The sequence below is a fragment of the Amblyomma mixtum genome, chromosome 3, assembly GCF_055824585.1.
Source record: "Amblyomma mixtum isolate Tamu chromosome 3, ASM5582458v1, whole genome shotgun sequence".
NCBI lineage: Eukaryota > Metazoa > Arthropoda > Arachnida > Ixodida > Ixodidae > Amblyomma > Amblyomma mixtum.
The window spans coordinates 141,691,867-141,711,804 of record NC_143014.1 but is presented as its reverse complement, the minus strand read 5'-3'; the positions used below and the strand labels follow the sequence as shown (position 1 = coordinate 141,711,804).

The 19,938-nt window shown below is 54.1% G+C and overlaps 1 protein-coding gene across 8 annotated transcripts in view; it reads right to left on the bottom strand.

Moving 5' to 3' along the window:
• The window catches only part of LOC149352183 (paired box protein Pax-5-like), a 214,924-nt gene that overhangs the window by 37,301 nt on the left and 157,685 nt on the right, over nucleotides 1-19,938 (bottom strand). For all 8 annotated transcript variants that reach the window (XM_089581327.1, XM_089581328.1, XM_089581325.1 and 5 more), the window contains one exon: nucleotides 4,246-4,487. In XM_089581327.1, coding sequence (XP_089437453.1) covers nucleotides 4,246-4,487 — 242 coding nt within the window. The remainder of the gene's footprint in view (nucleotides 1-4,245; nucleotides 4,488-19,938) is intronic.

Here is a 19,938-nt window from a genome sequence, read left to right as displayed (position 1 = left end):
GGTATCAACTCGGGCGCAGTCATGCAACCGCAGTGAAGAAATACTTTGGTGTTTGCTAAACTGGCAGATTTCGGTTTCGACGAAGGAAGCGTGGAATGAATGCGACGCTCTTTAAAGCTAACCAGATAAGAGCTCGCTGTATATACTTGAAACACGCCATGCTGGTGAAGCTCGAAGACAAATGCCGCAATACAGGAAGCTCCAGGACTGATAAAAATGATCCGCTCATGTAGGCCACGAGAGAAGAACGTCGCCCGGCCGGATCTCTGTCGGTGGATATTTTTAAAGTACCTGCTGCCGGCGGAGAGAAGCCGTTAATTATCTGCGTCCGAGAAGCCTTCCGCCTGCCACGCTGGGACAGCTACCGGCTGGCTCCTGCATCAACAGCGGAGAGAGCCGTGACTGCAAAACGTGACGGGCGCAAAGCGGAGAGCCAAGAGGGTTGGAGAAAGAGAGAATGGAGTATCGCGTGATCAGGGCGGCTGAAATATTAACCGGCTGTCGGCGAAAAAAAGCTGCCAGAGCAAACGTGGTCAGTATCACTAACATTTGCCTGCAGAAATGGTATCAGCGGCGTTCGGAGGAGGAGCGCGGGAGGCGGCGTTCCCTTTCGACCGCGCGCGGGGAGACGGCGGCGAAGGAGCGACAGCCGCCGCCGCCGCAGATACGGGGACGTGACAAGCGGACAGCACGTGTTTGGAGCTCGTCACCGGAGGAGAGAGGCGCGCACATGTCGCCCGTCTTGCGGCCCCGCCGCCGATGCCGCCGCGGCGTCCTGGTCGCCGTCTCAGATGGCGCCCGCTCAAAGGCGAAGCCGCCGGGCCAGCCGTAGCGCCGCGCCACAAGGCGGCCCATTGTGCGCGCGCCGAGTGGCGGCGTCGCGAGCCCCAGGAGATGCGGCCGCGCGATAGGCGTCGTCGCCCTTCGCTCGCGCCGCCGCCTGGTCGGCCGGAAAGCGGCCCCTTCTTCGAAGCAAGGGTTGCCCCCCCCGGCCCAGTCACCCGTCGTCGAGACACCGAGGCTCTTCTTCCCTGTTGTCTCTGCTGCTGCTGCTGTTGACCGCTGCTGGCTTCCAGCTACTCGCTGACCTTGGAGTCCTCCGCGTCCCGACCTTAAGCCACACCGTGGTAGCCACAGGATAGTTCAGGTTTCGCCCGGTAACGGGAGCGCACACGCCGTTGCACTCCAGAAGACGTGGAGCAGGCGCCTAGGTGGCTGACGGCGAAGTGTTCGAACAAACTTGGTGTTGAAGCCAAGGGGCGCAGGATTCCTGTTCTCGAAACGGGACAGTGGAAAATTTGTGCCCGCTGTAGTTTCGCTTTCAGAAGCGGTGAGCGCGGATGAGGTTAGAACGCCTGTGAGCCGAAAATGGGCGAAGACGGGGTAATTTTCATGCTCAGTGCCAATGAACTTGGACATCGCCATTAAGCCGTACGTGCAAAGTGGCACATAATACCGGGCTCATCGATGATTCAAGGCAATACGGTCTGTGCTTGCGATTTTGTGTCGCGCCACGCAGCATGGTATATGATAAATGAAACGCCCGAGCCCGAAGCTGCTCCATGGCGAAAGGATAAAAAAAAAGAACCAAGTAAACACCTAATCGAAAATGCTGTGCGCGTTCGCCCGCACGGTCGCTGTAGCCTACAGCCGCGCGAAATTAGACGAGCAGGCGTCGCCGCAGCCCCCGAAACAACAAGGTCGACACATGTAGCGCCGCACCGGCAGCGTCCCCATTGTGTACGCCATGTACGTCCCTCGTCCCGAGAGTCGTCGTCCGTAATTGCGGACTGCGCGCGATCACGCCGGACATGGTACCATGATTGCCGCGCATTACCAAACCCGGGCACACGACCGAGCGGCGCGCACTTTGCGAGAGCCACTCGATCCCGCCGCGCTGCCCTTGCGTAAGTGGCACAGAAGCGGAGACAGCCCGCGCTCGGGTCGCGTTGTGAGAGCGTGGGGGGAGAACGTAGGGCGGTCGGCCGCAGCGACGAAAAAGCAAAACGCTGCAACGCCAGGAGGCTGAGCGGCAGCGAAATAGAGAGAGCGAGCGCGTGGCAGTGCTCCTTGATATTCTGTTTCTGACGTATACGAATGAGCGCGCTATGAATGTGCCGGCGAGGCCGGACGCGTTACTTTATTATTGGCGCGCGGGGGCGGGGATGGGTGAGGGCAGGCTGGCGCCCTTGTTTGGACAGCGCCTGCCCGGTGGCCGTGGAGAGCGGCGGCCACGTTGTATATTAATAGGCGTCTTGAGCGAGCGACGATAAATGGCGCTGTGGCTCAGTGCGTCCGCCTCTGTAAGGGGGGGAGACGCCTGCGCGCGGAGAAAAATGAGCTCGCCGTCGACCCAGGCAGATTTCTCCTTCCGGACCGGACGGCCGATCGTCGAGGAGGCCCCCCCAACCCCCTTCACCTCCGAGCGGCTTCGTGCGTGTCCCTCTCGCCCGCTATTTGTGGTCTCGCTATTGGTCGGCCGTGTTTGTGCGACACTTAGCCGCTAACGACCGCAATACCGTATAGCGGCACTCGACGTGGCCGATCGAGGTCGCTCTCTCCCGACCGGCCACCTCCTCTAACGGGATACATGTATACGCCAGAGAGCGTGACAGCCCCTTTTGCAGCGCCACGCTCGCGCCACTTATTTGCGCATCCCATCAGTGCAAAGCCTACGTGCTTGCATGGTGGGTCCACTGTGTAGTCGGGGCAACGGTTTGCGTATGATGCGGAACATAGGTGTTGGTCGTCGTCCATTGAAACGCATGCGCAGATATTAAGGGAAACATTTTCCTCGTGGCTCCTGCCCCGTGTAGAAAAGGCGACAAGCCATACGGGACGAGAAATCTGCTTTTAGACCCATTTTCACCTGAAATGGATCTTTGCTGCTTAGCTGACGACGTTTTCGGTTGTTCGTTTGTTAGCAACGTTGCGCGTTCCCCTCCGAGAGGTGCGCGCCAAGAATGCACTGGAAGCGCCGGCGGGCTTCTGCGGCAGCGCGAAAATGCTTCCAGCGGTCGCCCTCTCGTTTGCCGAAAGGGAAGCCGCGGTCGGCGGCACTTTTGAAGACTACCCCCCTCCTCCCCCGCTTGCTTTCTCCGCCAGCGGAAGCGGAAGTGAGAAGGGGAGGTGCTCCGGAGGGGGGAGGGGGTGGCACGTGGTGCTCGAGGCCAGGGGTGCTGGCGTTGATTATCTATCTAGCCCACGGCTTCCACCCTGTGTGTACGGGCGTACGGACGCCACGTGATGAGACAACAGCTGTCGTGTACGCTGCTGGGTTCAGGTGAACTGCGACACGGATACGCATGCGCTGCCTTTGTCTCGTGTTCGTGAAAGCAGAGTGGAAGAGCACACGCTCAGGTGCGTTCACAGCGTTACTACTTAGCGTCTTTCGCCCACGCAGATTGTGGTAACGCCCTTTTCATATGCCATGGGTAAACACGCGAGCTGCTGCCCCGGAGCGAATTTACTCGGAAGTTGTGATCAGAGGCTCCTTGCTTGCATTGTGCCGGTACTCAGTATACACGGGCGAGTGCACACTGCATTAAATAAGACGACAAGCTAGCAGCGTTGATTCGACATGCGGGAGTACATACAGTGCTACTCAAGCGCTGACCCCCTTTTGTCTGCCACAGGGCTTCCACGAGCGTTCATCGAAGACGTCGAGGAGCCTTATATATTCCTCTTTGCCTCCTCGTAGAGCTACATGTTGTTTGTTCCAGCGGCTGTCAGCACCGGGATTTTTAGAGAAGAAGCTCTGCTCCTCCCATGCAAAACCTCAAGGTCATGTTACTCCGAAGAATGACCTTCAAGCGGCGGAGCGGGGGTGTGTAGCTGTGACGTCATACCACGTGACTCGGAGCAGCTGCGGCGCGCGGAGCCGGCGGAGTTCGCTGCCTTCGCAACCACGTTGAACAATGTGATTCAACGCGCGCCTCGCAGTTGCACTGAACCACGTGCCTTAGCGTTCATCTGATAAGATAATAAAAAGCGCGAAGCATTGCTTGACGCTCGTGGAACTGCTTCACGGACAAGACAGTCTTTTCCTTAATAAAGCGACAACAAAGTCAAGTCACTGATATGCAATAAAGTTAAACCACAGCGAACCGTGTCTGGCCATGCTTAATCCATCTTCCGCCCTGTTAACTAGGTGCAGCCGGGTTGAACCCCAGCCAATTTTTGTTCGGTATCGCCGTTCAAAAACAGGCATATAGCGCGCGATTACAGCCTGCATGCAGCACGTACCTTGTGAGACCTGGTCGTCGCGCTTGCGCTTGGCCGCCTCGGCACTGGGGATGCCCAGGATGCCGTTGATGGAGTAGGAGGGCCTCTGCAGGGCTGCCGCCGCCGCCGAAACGCTCGACTCGTGCGCCGAGGCTGGCGCGTGCGCGATCACCGAGGTGGGCGACGATTGGGGCTGGGGGCTGCCGCCGTTGGACGACACGTGGTGGTGCTTGGCCTTCTCGGCTGCCTTGTTGCGCACGATCCTGCGGGGGAGGAAGGGCAGGCTCACTCGAACCGCCGTTGACAGCCACAGCTTTCGCTTGTCTACGCAGGACCATTGCCTGCCTAAGGCCACGCGATCGAGTACAACTGCTATTCCTGGCACATGGTACTAATTTCGTAATGCCTACATATTCTTGATTGGTTTATTGTTAGAATGAAGTTTTCTGCGCGCTATGCCACGCGAATAGGGTGTATACATTCGTTCATGCCGCGTGTATGCGTAACGAGACTGACACCACTTTCCTGCTCATCTCGTTTCCGTCAAGGCTTATCACTTGCTCCGTCAGGAACTGCTCTTTGTTTGTTATGATTTTATGATAGTATTGTGTGTCTTCTTTTAAACGGAGGCTAATAATTTTACGGCTACAATGAAGTTGTAGAACGTGTCAATTTGGCGTACCGCTTGCTAGGCTGAGTTGGCTATATAATTATGTAATATCCCTATACACATGTGTATATTTTTGCACCTTTTCTTACCACTGTATGACCTGTTCATGCTGTTGATTACGTTTCTTGTAACATTTGTGAGGGCTCGCCTCGACCAAGAGCCACATGCGTATCAGGGCGTATCAGGAAATGAGCATAAAAAAAAATACATAAACCAGTGCCTGTAATGGCGCTAGCATATCTCCTAAACATCAGAGAGAGCCAAGCACTACGCGCACTTGCTCACATGAAGGGCTTCCGGAAAACTTGCGATCCCCGAATCGAAACTGCTGCCTGTGTCTATATAGCATGATTTTACACAACCATGTGTCTACCCTACTTATACATGCAGTGCAACATTTCACTGTAGCTCTTATAAATCCCGCACATATGCATACTGTTTGATCGCAGATGGCCAGCTGCTGTTCACAGCCTCAATTAGTGAGACTGTGAATATTTATACGCCTAAGCTCAATGCAAGGCGCTTGCAACAAAAGTAGCCAGCTATTTTGCTTACACAGCACTGGAATGCAAAACATAAAAAGACAAAGAAAGGCACCCCCCAAAAAGAGGAAACAAACATAACCACGCGTCCTCTGTATTTCCTTTGCATAGGCAAAATCTTTCTTCGGGACATAATTCAGTCTACCACAGAGACGAGAAGTTATACTGCAGATGCGGTCTTTTATTTGCGTGCAAGTGTCCACTTTGACTGCATGCGTACAGTGAATTGACATGAAGGTGACATAAATAAAACGCAAAAAATATGAGAAAAAAACTACGTCACAGACAATTTCGACAAAAGATGATTCCAGAGCACACATACTCTGTCTGCTCCTTTCCGCGCCTGCACGCCACAAGGAACGTTCACTGACGGTTACGCGCAGATTTCAACAGCAGTGGACATGGAAGTTGTCGCCGGGACGACAAGCAGCCTCCCCCTCCCCACACGCCCCCCGCATGAAAACCCACGCCCTCATAACGCAGAGTCTCCGGAGAGGGCCCTCGGCCGTCGTTATCAGTCCGCCATCAGAATGACCCCCGTGGTCCTTTTATTTTGTCCTTCCCCCGCCATCATTTCTCAAAGTAGCGGGCGGCGCGGTGACGAGCCACGCGGCAGCTAATGACCGTCGTTCCGTCCCTTGTCTCAGTCGCACGAGGCATTTGTCGACCCATGCCCGCGCGCCGAACGCGGCCCGTGCCCCACAGCGCTGGCGAGGATGCTGCCGCGCTTTGTTGACTTGCGCGTGCCGCCGTCAGCGCTTCTTCTACTGCTTCTTGGGCCGCCAGCGCGCGATCGAAGCCGCAGAGCCCGCTTCTTAGCCCCGTTCTCGTGCCCTCCCTTCCTCACCCCCCCTGCCCTTTCCTCCATACGTTTTCTTTTTGTTTTTATTCTTGTTTTTAAAGGTTGACGTCGGGCGCCCAACGAAACGAGGAAACAGCCATTTGAGACCAGCCGACGCGCTCGGCTGCACGCGGTGTGTCTATTTGCGCTCTGTAGTGTGGACATAAGCTCGGGCCCCCAGTTGACTTCGGTTAAAGTCCCCGCCCTGTGTGCAGCCAAGAACTGCGACCATCCTCGGCCGTGTATAAGGAGCCGCCAAAGGGGAGAACTTTCCGACGCAGCGCGGTTTGTCCGGCCGCTTGAATCGACGCGTTCGTTCGTAACGTCTTCGCTGACAGAGAGAACACTTTAGACAGAAGGTCAGCTCTGAATCTAAATTTGTCTTATTGTAGGCGAGTGACTAGCTGTGGCGGGTGTGCAAGGTACTGCCTGTGCGTTCAAAGCCAAAGCAAACTTAACTGTTAGAGCAACTAGAGCGTCTTCACGAAGGGAAATATTGGGCTGTTGGCCCCGAGCAGGCACGGTGACGTCCACTTTTTGAACGACTACATGCTATGCGAGGGCGCAAGTCACCGTAAACGCCTTTAGCTTCAGCCGCTTTCGGAGCAGACGAGAAATAAAACATTGCAGCAAAAAAGAAGAACTAGAAACAGAGAAAGGCAGCAGCGTCCCCCCGCAGCGGATGGTTATTCAATCACGACCCTGAGTCCCAACCGAGAGGACGCGCGCTTGCTTCATTAATTCATTAATTACCAGCTGCAGCGCAGAGCGGCCGTCGAGCGGCGGCGACGACCAGTGATTCAGCGGCGTGCTCTGACTCAGCGGACCGAGCTGCGCCGCCGCGTCGTCCAACATGTGCGTCGGGCATGCGCGGACTGCCACGTGTTGTGCTGTGCGGCGCGCCGGCAGAGAACACTGAGGCCCCTTTTCGTTAGTGCACAGAGAAACAAATTGTTAGTGACGACCGCTCCCTGCAGCCGCGTGATACGCGTACGCGGTAGGAGAACTTTCAAGTGCGACTACGGAGCAGCAGCCAGGGCGGCGCGCCTAACGAGCGGTGACCGACGACACCGCGGTCTGTATCATTGTATGTCCCGGGGTGGAAGGTGGACCGCCGCCGAAGAGTGCCAACCCGTGGCGTGGCGGCCTGGGGGACAGGGCCGCTCGCCGACGTGACAGCGGCCAAGCCGCCGATACTCAGCGCATACAGGCAGCAGCAGCAGCAGCCATACGGTGGCTTCTGCGCGCTGGGACACGCTCGGCCGCGTCGCGCGTCTCACGTTCCGCTGCCGGAAATCGTGCGCGGGCGAGCGCTGCTCGCGTTTGCTGCTAGTCTGGTTACCCGCCTTTGGTTCGTCCCTTTGTTCCTCGTTTTTGTTTAACGTTTGGCAAAACGGCTTTGCGCAACAACGCCGGTGTCCTTCCCTCGGCTCGACCTCCCACCCCTCCGTGAGAAAGAGAACATTCACTTTGGTTTTTAGGCTGTGTTTGCGTGCCAGCCGCTGTACGGCTGTAGAGAGGGTGTTTTTGGTTACGCATACAGAAACCTCGGGTGCGTTCGCGTCGTCGCGTTAAACACGTCGACGCCCAAGGTTCGCGCATCGTGGCTGTCGTCGCCGACGTTTTCAGTAAATTTTGGGAAGGAGAGGCAGGGCACTCTTCGAAAGTTTCTAGGCCCCTCGCCTGTGACTGCGGGGCTGCTAGACTTCACTGCTGGCGCTTAAGCCATAGGGTGTACACACTCGGAAGCAAATATGTTGGGGCATTGAGCATGGAAATCCTCACACTAAAAGCCTACATAAGGTGCCACTAAAGCTCGCCTCATATTGATGTTGAGAAATTAAATACTAATGCCACATGCGACATCTTTTGAAGAATGACATTCTCGGTACAACAATTTCCCTGGTCCCGGAAAAGTAGCAGCCGAAGGGCAGTGTATCTGCAGTGGAGTGTCTCGGCCTGGAAATCGTTCTGTACTGGTGGAGGCATCGAAACGGAGCAGTTTTTACTTATTTACGGGACTGTAAAGTTTGCTCAACAGAAACGGTCCGTGCTTCTTTCTGTATCTTGCGATTCATCAAACGGACCAAGAAAAGCTTCGGTTATGCTTGCGCTTGTTCTGCAGCGCTCGTTATACGAAGCTCTGGGTACAGTGTATAGGATTCCGCAAGAGAGATCCGAATGATAATCGCCCCGGATCCTAAAGGCACTTCCAGGAGGAGAAACGGAACCGGCGCACCGGTGCGCCTGGCCGCCCCGTGGCCTGCGGAGTGTCCGTCCGCGAAGTGACCGAGCATTAGGGCATGGGAGCTGCTGCCGCTGTTGCTGCTGCGGCCGCTATCGCGTTGCAAGCGTACAGGGCGACGCTGCCGCCGGTGTGTTGCCGGGACACATACGCGAGCAGGGCGCGCCGGTAGAGCCTGCGTTAGTTGGGGGGGAGGGGTGTTGCCCCAAGGGAGAGAAACGGTAAGGGGGGGGGGGGGGGGGGGCGCCAGGCACGCTTTCATTTTCTAAAGAGGCGTGACGCATGAAAACGATCCACGCTGTGCCTTTTGACGCGCTTTTCTCTCTTGCCGATTCCTCGCGGGCTCGTGGTGGCGGCAGATATATATACATATACGCGAACGCAGCCGAGCAGGCGCGGCCGATCGCCCCTGCACACGCAGAGCAGGGCCGCGCCGAGGGCGCAGATCGGGGCGCGCCGTAAATTAGACAGCAGCCAGCAGTGGCCCGGCGGCAGTGTGTGCTTTGTGCTGCGCACGCACGCACTGGCAGGCTCGCGGTGATCTTCCGCGGCGTCACTTTGGCGAAATTGAGTGAGAAAGACAATTGGCGGCAGCGGCGTGGCTACGAGCCCGTCTTCGCGGAAGGGTAATGCGAAGCGATCGCCCGCTGCCGCGCTGACGCCCGCGGGCCGCCCGGCACGCGCGAGCATCCGCTTGACGTATGCGAGGCTTGCACTGATTGCGCCGCGTTGGGCTGCGCGTGCGTGCGTGCGTGTGTGTGTGAGAGAGAGAGAGAGAGAGAGCTTGTACGACGAGGAGCGTTCGGGTTGAGAGAGAGGGGAAGCAGACGACCCTAGCCGGCTGACAGGGAAGCGAGGCGATAACGCCCGCTTTCGTTAGCGTCCCGCTTCAGCAGCGCGCGCGTCGAACGCTCTCTATGGCCTGTTGGAGATGGGAATGTTTCGCCCGCGAATTCAATGGGCCGAGATGAAACGCGCCAGGGTTGTTTGGCCTCGTTTGTTCGACGAGGCCGTACGAATTTGTGTCGACTGTCCTGACACCTTGGGGATCCCAAGTTGCGCAGATCGGTGCTTTTGCGGCGCCCTCATGAGTGTAAACAACATATTTGAGTGTTATCATTAAAGAGGGAACAAGCTGAGATTAAGAGGTGAACCGAATGATAGCACCAGTAGCAACACGCACCGCCACAGCCTTCTTTACTGTTGCAGCCTTTTCGTGTGTGATCCGGGTTAGATGAACGCAAAATCTGAGCTTCATGTGCTCGGAGGCCGATAGAGCCTTGCAGTTAATTTTACTTTCCTATTTATTTCGTGAAAATCAGGTCACAGTAATCAGCTGGTCGTCACCTTAACCGATCGTTTTCGCAAGTTTCAACTTTAGACATTTACTTTCAGTGTTTTCAATAGTTTCCAAATTTATCAGCACAAAATACTTAAGCAATGCAATCTAAGCAGCGGTGTACTGTATATTTTTCTTTTTATGTATTCCTTCACAAAAAAATTGCGGCCACATATGCACCAATGTTATCCTGCACAGAAAGCTAGATCAATAATCTGGTATGAACTAACTGGCTGGGTCCATGGTGCGTTAAACGTGCTCTACATCCCCAGGTCGTGTTGAGTCACGATAACAGACGACAGAAACTTGGGATCCCCGTTTCTGCGTTGAAGTTGACAGTTAGCTGCGGTTTTCGTTAAATGTTTCTTTTCTTATTTTCAGGTGCTTGGGCGAAAGATGCTACCTGAACCGAACTTGCGGTTAAAAAATTAACGGACAGTATGTTATTAGTGGACAGTTACATGACTTGGGTGCATTCGCGCAAATACATTACTTAACCTGTCCCATGTATTGCATGCCTCTCATTTATTAACTAAATTTTCAAACACGGTCACTTTTATGTTGAATCAGAGTCGGATACCTTTGTTCTTTCTGCTATAGTGCTCTTATTTAGCATGTGTGCCAAATGCATACGGTACTTCCATTCGGAGCAGGGATGGTGTTAATCTTTATCTCTTCATTTCTTATACGTCAATTTTGTAGTTATCGTATTTGCTGTTTGTCAAAGTTAATTATGTTTTTCGTTCATCACGCTGAAACTCTGGTAATGTCTCATGGATCTGTTTTTCATATAGTACGTCACTTTTTAGTTGGTGTTGAATATTAGTCTTATGTGAACGGCTTGTTGCCTTGAACTGTAGTGGCGCAGAGTCCCTGCCAGCCATCCTGCCTTCATCTCTATCCACTGCACGGAGACACTCCGTTAGACAAACAGACAAACAAACAAATAAAAAACAAGTTCTTATTTAACATAGCAGGTGTGGAAACCTTCAAGCCTCCTGGAACTCGACGTAATGTAGGCGGTTCAGATAATCAGTCCTGTCATGACTCGAGGCCGGTCAAGTTCCAACACGAAGATGGACGGGGCAGAGCTCGGTTTTCGTGGTACGCATCAATCCGGGCTAAACCCCGAGGCCCTGATCTGCAGCATTCAGCGTTGTTCAAGTACGGTTCATGCACGTCACCGTCGTCCGCGCATTAAACGACCTTCCCCGCTCGCCGGCACACACCCACGCGCACCGCCGTGCGTCCCCTAACGACTCTCGCTGCGCCAGCGATGAGCCAAAAGCCACGTGAGACTATCGCCACGGCCAAGACGCGGCGGGAGGCAACAGGCGATGACGACTGCGACGCCGGCGGCCGCCGTTGCAAAGTCAGTCTGCTTGCAGCACGATCGCGGGAACTATGCGAACGGGAGGGAGAGAGGCGCGAGAACGGTTCCGACGCTAACCGGAACCGGAAATCGTCGTAGGGACCAGACAGCAAACGGCGCAGCCGCGGGAGCGGGAGCGATTGAACTGGCATTGATCTCTCGCCTTTTGTAACCGACCCCTCCGAGACGCTCGGCGGGAAACGAGGGAGGCGTGGCAAAAACAATTTTCCCGCCGCCTGTCCCACATACGCCGCGGTCCCGCTGATCGGCGCGAGCAACCCTGGGCACGCAACTGAAGGGGCGGCGAGAACAATGCGCCGATTCTGGCGGAGAGGGCGACCGAGGAACGGCCGTCGGTACGGCGTCGTGCACGATGCGTTCTACGCGCTGCGCAGAACTCAGTGGGATGTGCGGGGAGGCGTCGGGCGTTGCTTTCCATTGCAGACGGGCAGAGGGGGGGGGGGGGGGGGGGGGGGGGATGGAGTGTAGAGAACCAGGGGAAGACAACTTTTTGGCTGTGTGCCTTACGCAGAAATTTAAAAGCGAAAAGGGCGTGTGCTATGCTCTCCGTCTGGTTGCTTGCTGCACATACTAATTGAAGAAGCGGGTCCGATAGAGACTTGTGCAATTAGAAACCACCCATCGAAATTGCTGTGCACCGATATCTTTTATTTTAACATGCAAGCGCGAACATGGAAGAAACGAGTCCGAGGTCGCGAGATGCCTCTACATGCTTCTTATTTTTTTCTTTTTGCTCCATTTTTGCTATGCTTTGCGGCGGAGCTGACAGTTACGCCAAGATCTAAGGCTATAAAAATGGAGAGAAGAGCGAGATAATTTAAACGCCAGGAAACACCTTATTTTTGACTTCGTAGGTACGATCAAGCATGTGCCATGAATCGTTAACTTATGCCTACACACCGCAAGGATACGGCGGTTCTAACATGCCCATCGCCCCGTCAAAGCTCCGGCTGTTGCCGTCACCGATGCCACTCTGGAGTGGTTTCTGAGTTACACGCAAATAAAAGCTTCTGATTGCGTGTTTACAGGAAATACGCGCCCAAAGCGTCAAACCGTGTATAGGAAGCTGGATGCGACACGCATGCAAGGGCACCGTGGCGTCTCGGGATTGACTTGGAGGAAATAAAAAAAACAGTAAAGGCGAAAGGAAAAGCAAGGCTAGCGAGAAGAATAAGAAAATGGAGGCAAAGGCGCTCTCTGGCCAGAGTAACGGTAGCGAGGATGTCGTGGAAAGAGAGAGAGAGAAAAAAAAATAAGTGCACGAGGATGAAATAGGGGAAGAAGCTGAGGAGGGTACGGCATGGAGCTTTATCACACTTCTCTGCCTGGCGACATGGAGAATTCGCTTCCTTCCCGGCGTTCCATCACGGCCTCCTCCGTGCAGGAAGAGAGGCAAGCCCTGCTCTACAGACGCCCCCGCCCGCACCCCCCCCCCCCCCCCTCCTTTCCTTTCCTTGCAGCCGACGCCGACGCTGCCAAGGCGGCCAAGAAAACGATGCGGCCCGAAAAAAGAGCGCGGCGCCGCCCTCAGAAGCCTTTTTCTTCATCGGACTGGAAGTGCCCCGACATGGGTGCCACTGGTCCCCTCCGGGTAACGCCGTTCTACTTAACGGTACACCGCACTTTCAATCCCCACTTCTGCGTGCACCTTAGCTTCTTGCTAACGGCCTCTGAGCCTTGTCTAAAAAGCCATGCGAGTGCGATTATCCGCGCTCATTCATAATTCAGTAGAAATGAACATTCATAATTCAGTAGAAATTAATGAAGGTAACGTCTACTTGCTTGTGTCTTTTGTCATTCTAATAATTTACCGTACGTGAGACGTGAAAATCATGAAAAACGAAGAAAAAAAAGTAAAGAGATGGAATGAAGACAGCGCAGTGCTGATACAAGGTCGGTCAGACATTAACTGCGTTTCTTGTCCTCATTCATTCCTCTTTTTTTTTTTTCATGTGGGCTTTGGTCTCACTGGCAGTCGAAACGAACCTATTAAGACCTATAGGCTGGCACATTACTAAACGATCGAGCGTTCCCGCCGCAACGTTGCACCAGAGCCACGAAATATGCAGTCCTCGTTCGAAGTTTTGCTAACCGCGATGGCTACGCTATAGCTGCGTTTCGTCTACTAAAGGTTGCTGCTTTCCGCCGCCTCTGGTCTCCCTCCCGCGTTGGCAACGCTCTGCCACAAGGGGACTTCCCCGCATGAACCTGTTCGTATTTCATTCTGCCGGTTTAGGACGAAAAACTGAGAGAGTGGGTTTCGACGCGCGCAATTTTCAGGTAGGATAAAGATATTTTTGTAAGCAAGAGGACAGCCAAGTATGGGCCCTGTGCATTCCCACTCTCAGCATAGGAAGTAAAAAAAAAAAAAGAGGAAAAGAAACTGCAATCGGTGTGCACACATTTTCGATAGCGCTTCCTTCCTCATGGCTTCACCTCGCTGCTTTGATTCCTTCGCCAGTGCCCATGTGAAGGGAGTCGGCGCGAAGCCGATTGGTATAGAGAGTGATCTTGTTCTGCTTGCTGAGAGCCGGCAAACTGGCGCATCGAGATGTTCGCCACACAGGGCAACCGCGGTGCCCGGAAGAAGGGCAAAGACAGCCGCTCCGTTCGCCGCTGTGCTCTCACCGAGACTAGCACGCGTGCAAGGCAAAAATGAAGAGAAGACAGCTCAGCGGGAAGGAAGCCAAGGAGGGACGCCACAGAGCAGCCTGATTGGTCGCCCACCCTAGCGTATCGATCGCTGTCGCCTTTTCGAAACAGATATTCGGTCGCTAAAGGACGCAGTATTAGAGAGATTTTCGGCGTTCCGGAGTTTGCGCCGCTCGAACTGCGTAGCTTGTTTTGTTTCGCTCCTCAGTTTTCTTTTTTGTGTGTGTGTGTGCCGCGCACGACAAGGCGGGCATAAATCGGGCTACGTGTCTTCACGCTTTGCCTCTTCTCGCTGCGTTCAGAGCGATGCGCGTCGACGAAGTTTGCGCGAAATCGCGCTGCGTCTGTTGGTTACGCCTAAAGTTGGCCACTAACGAGGGGGAAAGAAAGAAAGAAAGAAAGAAAGAGAGAAAGAAAGAAAGAGAGAAAGAAAGGAAGAAAGAAAGAAAGAAGGAAAGAAAGAAAGAAAGAAAGAAAGAAAGAAAGAAAGAAAGAAAGAAAGAAAGAAAGAAAGAAAGAAAGAAAGAAAGAAAGAAAGAAAGAAAGAAAGAAAGAAAGAAAGAAAGAAAGAAAGAAAGAAAGAAAGAAAGAATGCGGAATGCGTTTGTTGCACATCCCCTTTATACAGCGACCGAGCAGTTTGTACAGAAAGCATATTGATGTACTGACTCTACTGAGTGTTGATTTTTTTTTCATTACTGATAGCGCATCATGCGCTTGTTATAAATGCACACTTGCATTGTGATGCCACGCAGGTTCAAAACACCGTATGATCTTTTCTCCTGTATGAATGATCTCGAGTGCGAATTGTCGCTCTACGTTGGTCACGCGGATGCTTGCCGCAAGGAATAGCGCTAGTCTAGCGAGCATGTTTTTCTACCCGCCGCCGTGGCTCAGCGGCTATGTCGTCCGGCTGCAGACCCCGAGGTTGCGGGATCGAACCCCAGCAGAGAAAGCATGGTTTCAGTGCAGGCGAAATGCGAAAACGGCTCTGTGCTGTGCGATGTCAGTGGAACCTCAACCGGTCGCATTTAATCCGGAGCTGTGCGCTTCGGCGTTTTCGAGACGCCGTAGCGCAGAGCGGATTCGAGATGTTAAACGCCAAATATCATACCATACCGTACCATACCGTACCGTACCATACCGTACCGTACAGTTCCGCCTTTTACGTAAGGACCGTTTGCGGAATGGTGGGGGAAGCAGGATCGCTGGTTTACTATTTTATTTAGCTATATATAGTGGAATTTCTCGGCACTTCTGAACACCAGAACGCCGTTTCAAATACAGCTCCCCTTTGCTCCCTGTAAATGGGGTTGGGAGGATTTGGGCAGGCCAGAGCCCTTCCCTCCTTTCCCCTCACTTTTCTTCTAGAAAAAAAGAAAAGTCTAGGCTTCTCTGTCTTCGTGCTGCACTCTTCGTCTGAACTCGCGAGGCTAATTGTCGCTTCTGCGTCTTTTTTCTTTTTATTATTCAGGTTTAGGTTTATTTGCGCTTCAGTACATGTCACGTGTGCAATAAATGGCACAGAACGAGGTCCCGAAGGTAGGCTGTTAGACGTGGGCAACGATTTATAGTTGTACTTTAATAATAAAGCATAGGAGCTATAATGCACGAACACCCACATGACTGCGAAATTCTCGTCGGTGTTTTCTCCAGTGACGCAGTCGGCGCTCAAGTCTGGCACTGTTAGCAAGCTATCGTCCTTATTCTCCACGTCGGTCGTGCCGGGAATATGACACCCTTTTGGCAGCGCACTATAGAGAGCTCTGTGTTACCAAGTTGCGAAAGTTATGCGCGACGCTTTATTCAGGTTGTGCTACGCGCTCATATGCGAACGAGCAAATTTAGTCGCCGACTTGCGCAAGGTTTGACGCTGTTCTGCAATATCACCTTCGCGCTCTGCAGCCGGAAACCAGACAGCTCTTTCATTTTTCACCGACGTGATTCGTAACCTCTGTTTTCTTTGGTTGTTGTTGTTCTTGCGGTAAATCATGAAACACTGAAATCAGAAAGTACGCCTTGAATGTCATTTCGCTGTCCGGTCGACATGCAACAGAAGTTTTTGATGGTTCTTCAAAACTGGCGCCGCTTCTCAATCTTTTAAACCCATTTCCACCCCCATCGGGTGCCCTCATGGCATCCAACAAAAGCATCTCAGCGTGCCTTCGACAATCGGGACGCAGCGAAACCCGCGGGCTCAGAAATAACACGCCTCGGCGTTTTCAGGTGTGCAGGGGCGCTTTTACGCGGGCCACTTTACGCCGAAAACCCCGAGAGGTCGCGGAGGGGGAGGTGTCGCTGCTCCCAGCGCCGAGTGCCCAGGCTTGCGCCGCCACGCGATGCCTCCTTATCTGCCTCTCTCCGGGAAGGGGGATAACACGGTAGGCAGGAAGAGGAGGGGGTCTCTTTTGGCCTCCCTTAATTCAATATCGGGCTCGGGGGCCCACGCTCAATCCGTAAATTATTTATCGTCCTGCCGGCACGAGTGAGTGTTGCGATCCCGGATTGACGCCCTCCGCTCACCGCCGGTCGGAGCTGACCCACCGCTCCGGGGACCTGAAGCAGCAGCAGCAGCCCAGAGAGTGGTGTGCGCGCCTGTACGGGCGTGAGCGCGCGCCAAGCGCCTGTCCACGCTTGCTTTCTTGCTTCCTTGCAAGCGGGCTTTCCGAGCGCACTGAGGCCTGTACGCTGAGCAGGCCTGCCCGCCGGCTGCGTGCAAGAGGCGATTTGGCCGCTCGATAGCCGTCTTCCCCGCAGAGCAGCGTTGCCCCGCGGAAAAGGCCACCGCCGCCCTGGGGGCCCGCGGGGGAGATGGAAGGCGCACGCGTGGTCCCGCTACAAGGGCATCAACAAAGGCGCAGAACAGCGGGGCCCCTTTCGGGAGACGCTGTCCGGCGATAACGCGACCCACTGAACAGGTTGTGTACAGCGGGACGCCACTCAGCGCCGTTCTCTCGGCGGGGCTGAGCGAGTCGGGGAAGAAGACTTGCATATCTGGCGAGTGCCAGGTTCCATGAGGCGCACGGCGAGGCGCGCGCGAATTTGGGGGGGGGGGGCTTCCACCACTCGCTCCCTCCCCCTCCCCTTCCCCCCCTCGGCGGCAGTGGCGTTGGCGGAAGCGAGCACTCAGTGGGTTTGTGATTCCATTACGGCCGAATTATGGAAGGGTTTCCTCGGGCGGGGACGCTGCCGACGCGTTTGCGGCAGGAGCCCGTATCCTGTTTCTTGCGAGTGCCTAAGAGCATTAGGGGCGTTTGTTTCGGGCGCCGTCGCCGGCACCGAAATCGAAGAGCAGGTCTACCGCAGAGTGCGTGCAGCCTTCTCGAGCGGGATGGACGCTGCGCGCCATAGTCGGGGAAAAAACAAAAAAACAAAAAAAAAACATGCAAGGTGAAGAAACAGACGCGGAAGGCTCCCATTAGCAGGAAAGGTTTCAGAATGCACCCGCGCTGCTTGTGTAATGGGTTACTAGGTATCATGCATAAAGCTGAGGGCGAAGCGATGGGGCGCCTATTTACGTGGAATTTTTTGTTTCTCTCTTTTCCGATTTCAGCGCTAAAGCAATGTTTTGATGGGCTAAATCGCAAGACTAGAGATGAAACGAATGTCCTCAATGGCATCGAGAAACCGATGCAATACCAAATAGCAAGAAAAGAAATGACTATGTTCCCTTTGTAATAAACAACAACATTCAAAATGAAGTATTAACATAGATAAAGATTGCAAAAGCCGCATGGGAAATAGCCCCAGCGCATTTCGCTCTTTTTCCATGGTCGAAAGAAAAGTGAATGCGCGTGGCAGGTCTCTCCTTGCGAAGCCGAATCGCAAAAGCGGAATGCTGACCACTCGGCCCAATAGCTGGTGCCAGAAATATATATATATATCTTCTGAGGGCCTTTAATATATATATATTATAATGAACTGAAGCAAATGGTTCCATTAATAGTAACGCCGATCGCCAGGCCAGCCTAACCCCGGGCTCTACGTGCCATTCCAAAGATGGAGGCTGGAACACGTGCACACTGTCGCGGGTTGTCCACTCCTGATCAAAGAGTGCCACGCATTCTGCTGTGAAAGATATGCATGATGATGCTGTGCTGATTTTTTTTAGCTTTGTGCAGCGAATATTTCATTATACATTTATGAGATTCTACAGTTTGCTCCTTTAACTCCTCGCCGAGCTGCAACAAGTGACTACCTGAAGCGTTCGGGACCAGCTAACGCCGAGGGCGCAAGACTACTGGGAACTTGGAGCCTAGATAATCGTAAGTGCTCGGCCGGGCTGTGTTGAGTGCACAGCTTCTGTATAAACTCAGAGCCAATCATGTTTTCATTCAAGTTCTTTAGACAGCAGGCTTATATGACCCTTATCCGGAAAGCAGCTTTCCACACGATGACATACGAAGAGACCAACATCCATGCAAGTAAATTTACTGGCTCAGTTTACTTCCTTATTCGCCGCGGTAAACAAATACGCAGCCAGCTGACGAAATAGGAGGAAGAGCGGCTTGATCGCTACAAGGCGGCTTTGCATTCTCCGCTCAAGTAATCGGAAAATGGCAGCTGTATAACTCGTGCATAAAATGCAGGCACCGACATCTAAGTCCCTCAAAACCTCGTCTCACTCGTTCACGGAGCAAGAACCGACGATCCGGGTGCCTCCCAAGAAAGCGCAGGTCGGAGTTATTACCAGAAAAATATATCCGGGCCAAGTGGGCACTCTGCGGGCAGAACTCTCTATAAGCGTCATTGGCGTTGTCGTTTCCGCGCGCGGGGAGATCTGTCATCACAGCTCGGCGCGTCGAGGAGCCGGAGGCCCCAGCACTTGACGCTCAACACGCGCCGCCGGAGCCGGCGCCGCGCTCGGGCCCCCTCGACGATGACATGTTTATCGACGGCCAATCGCTGCCCTGCGGCTAATAAATAATATAAGCCCCGACCAGCGAAACATGGTCTCCCTAATGGCGGACCGCCGCAGGAGTGCGCGGCGCCAACAACAGAAGCACCCTCTCCACGCTTGTCCGTTTTCCTCTTCCGATGTGGGCGCCCTTCGCAAGCAGCCCCCCCTCCCGTTTTCCGCTCGGAGCAAGAGAAAAAAGTGGCAATCCCTGTCCTCGATATTGCGATTAGCGCCGGATAAGGGGCGCCGCCGCACGGTGCCGGGCGGGGAACAGGGGCGGCTGTTCGCGTCGGCCTCTTCGGGACACAAATGGAGGAGCCAGCGGGTCGCAGGGAGTCGAAGGGATCAGCGCCCAAGTGGGTGCTGCCGGAGGAGGATGGAGATGCGCGCCTCTTCCCACTGCGGCGGCGGCGCTCGGGTAATTGGCGCCCGTCCTACCCGGCGTGCGCGCGCTTACGTGGACGTCGTTGCGGTGCGCCCCGAACGCGCCGAGAGCCTGATTGAATGTGTGATGAACGCCCGCGAGTGGTGTTGCGCCAGCGCTTCTCCGGTCGCCCCTTGCTAGGCCGATGGGTGGTGCGAGTGATGGCTATCTGTTTAATAAGCTTCCGCGTTTCGCGCCAGGGCCCTCGAAGAGCAGAATAGAGACGTCCTCTTGTGGCCGCGCAGATGGGCTGGCGATGAATTTAAACGATGATTGCCCGATAGCAGACTCGGCTCCTACACCTTTCGGCCGCTAGAAACGTGTTTTTTTTCCTTTGTTTTGTTTTAGCTCGATCTTTCTGCACTAAAAACAGGCTTTCATCGAAGGCTTTTCACAATATATAAAGCAGTGCCGAAAATATTGAAAGCTTGTTGCGCGGGTGCAGTTTAGTTGCCGGCTCACAGCAGAGTAAGCAGTGACGTTGAGCAACGACGTGGGTTTTCCTTCACGAGAGACGAAGAGTAGTCAAAGTATAACCAGCTTCGTTTACAGAACAGCTTTAAAAACAATAGCACAAAGAAGCACGGTATTCTCCACCTTCTATTTTCAAACTAAGACGAATCTCATTTCCGCCTTAGTTTCAAGCTAAAACGTATCTCAGTCGACAGCTGCTGGCTCCAAGCGCTTCTGTTGTGTTCGATTTGGCGT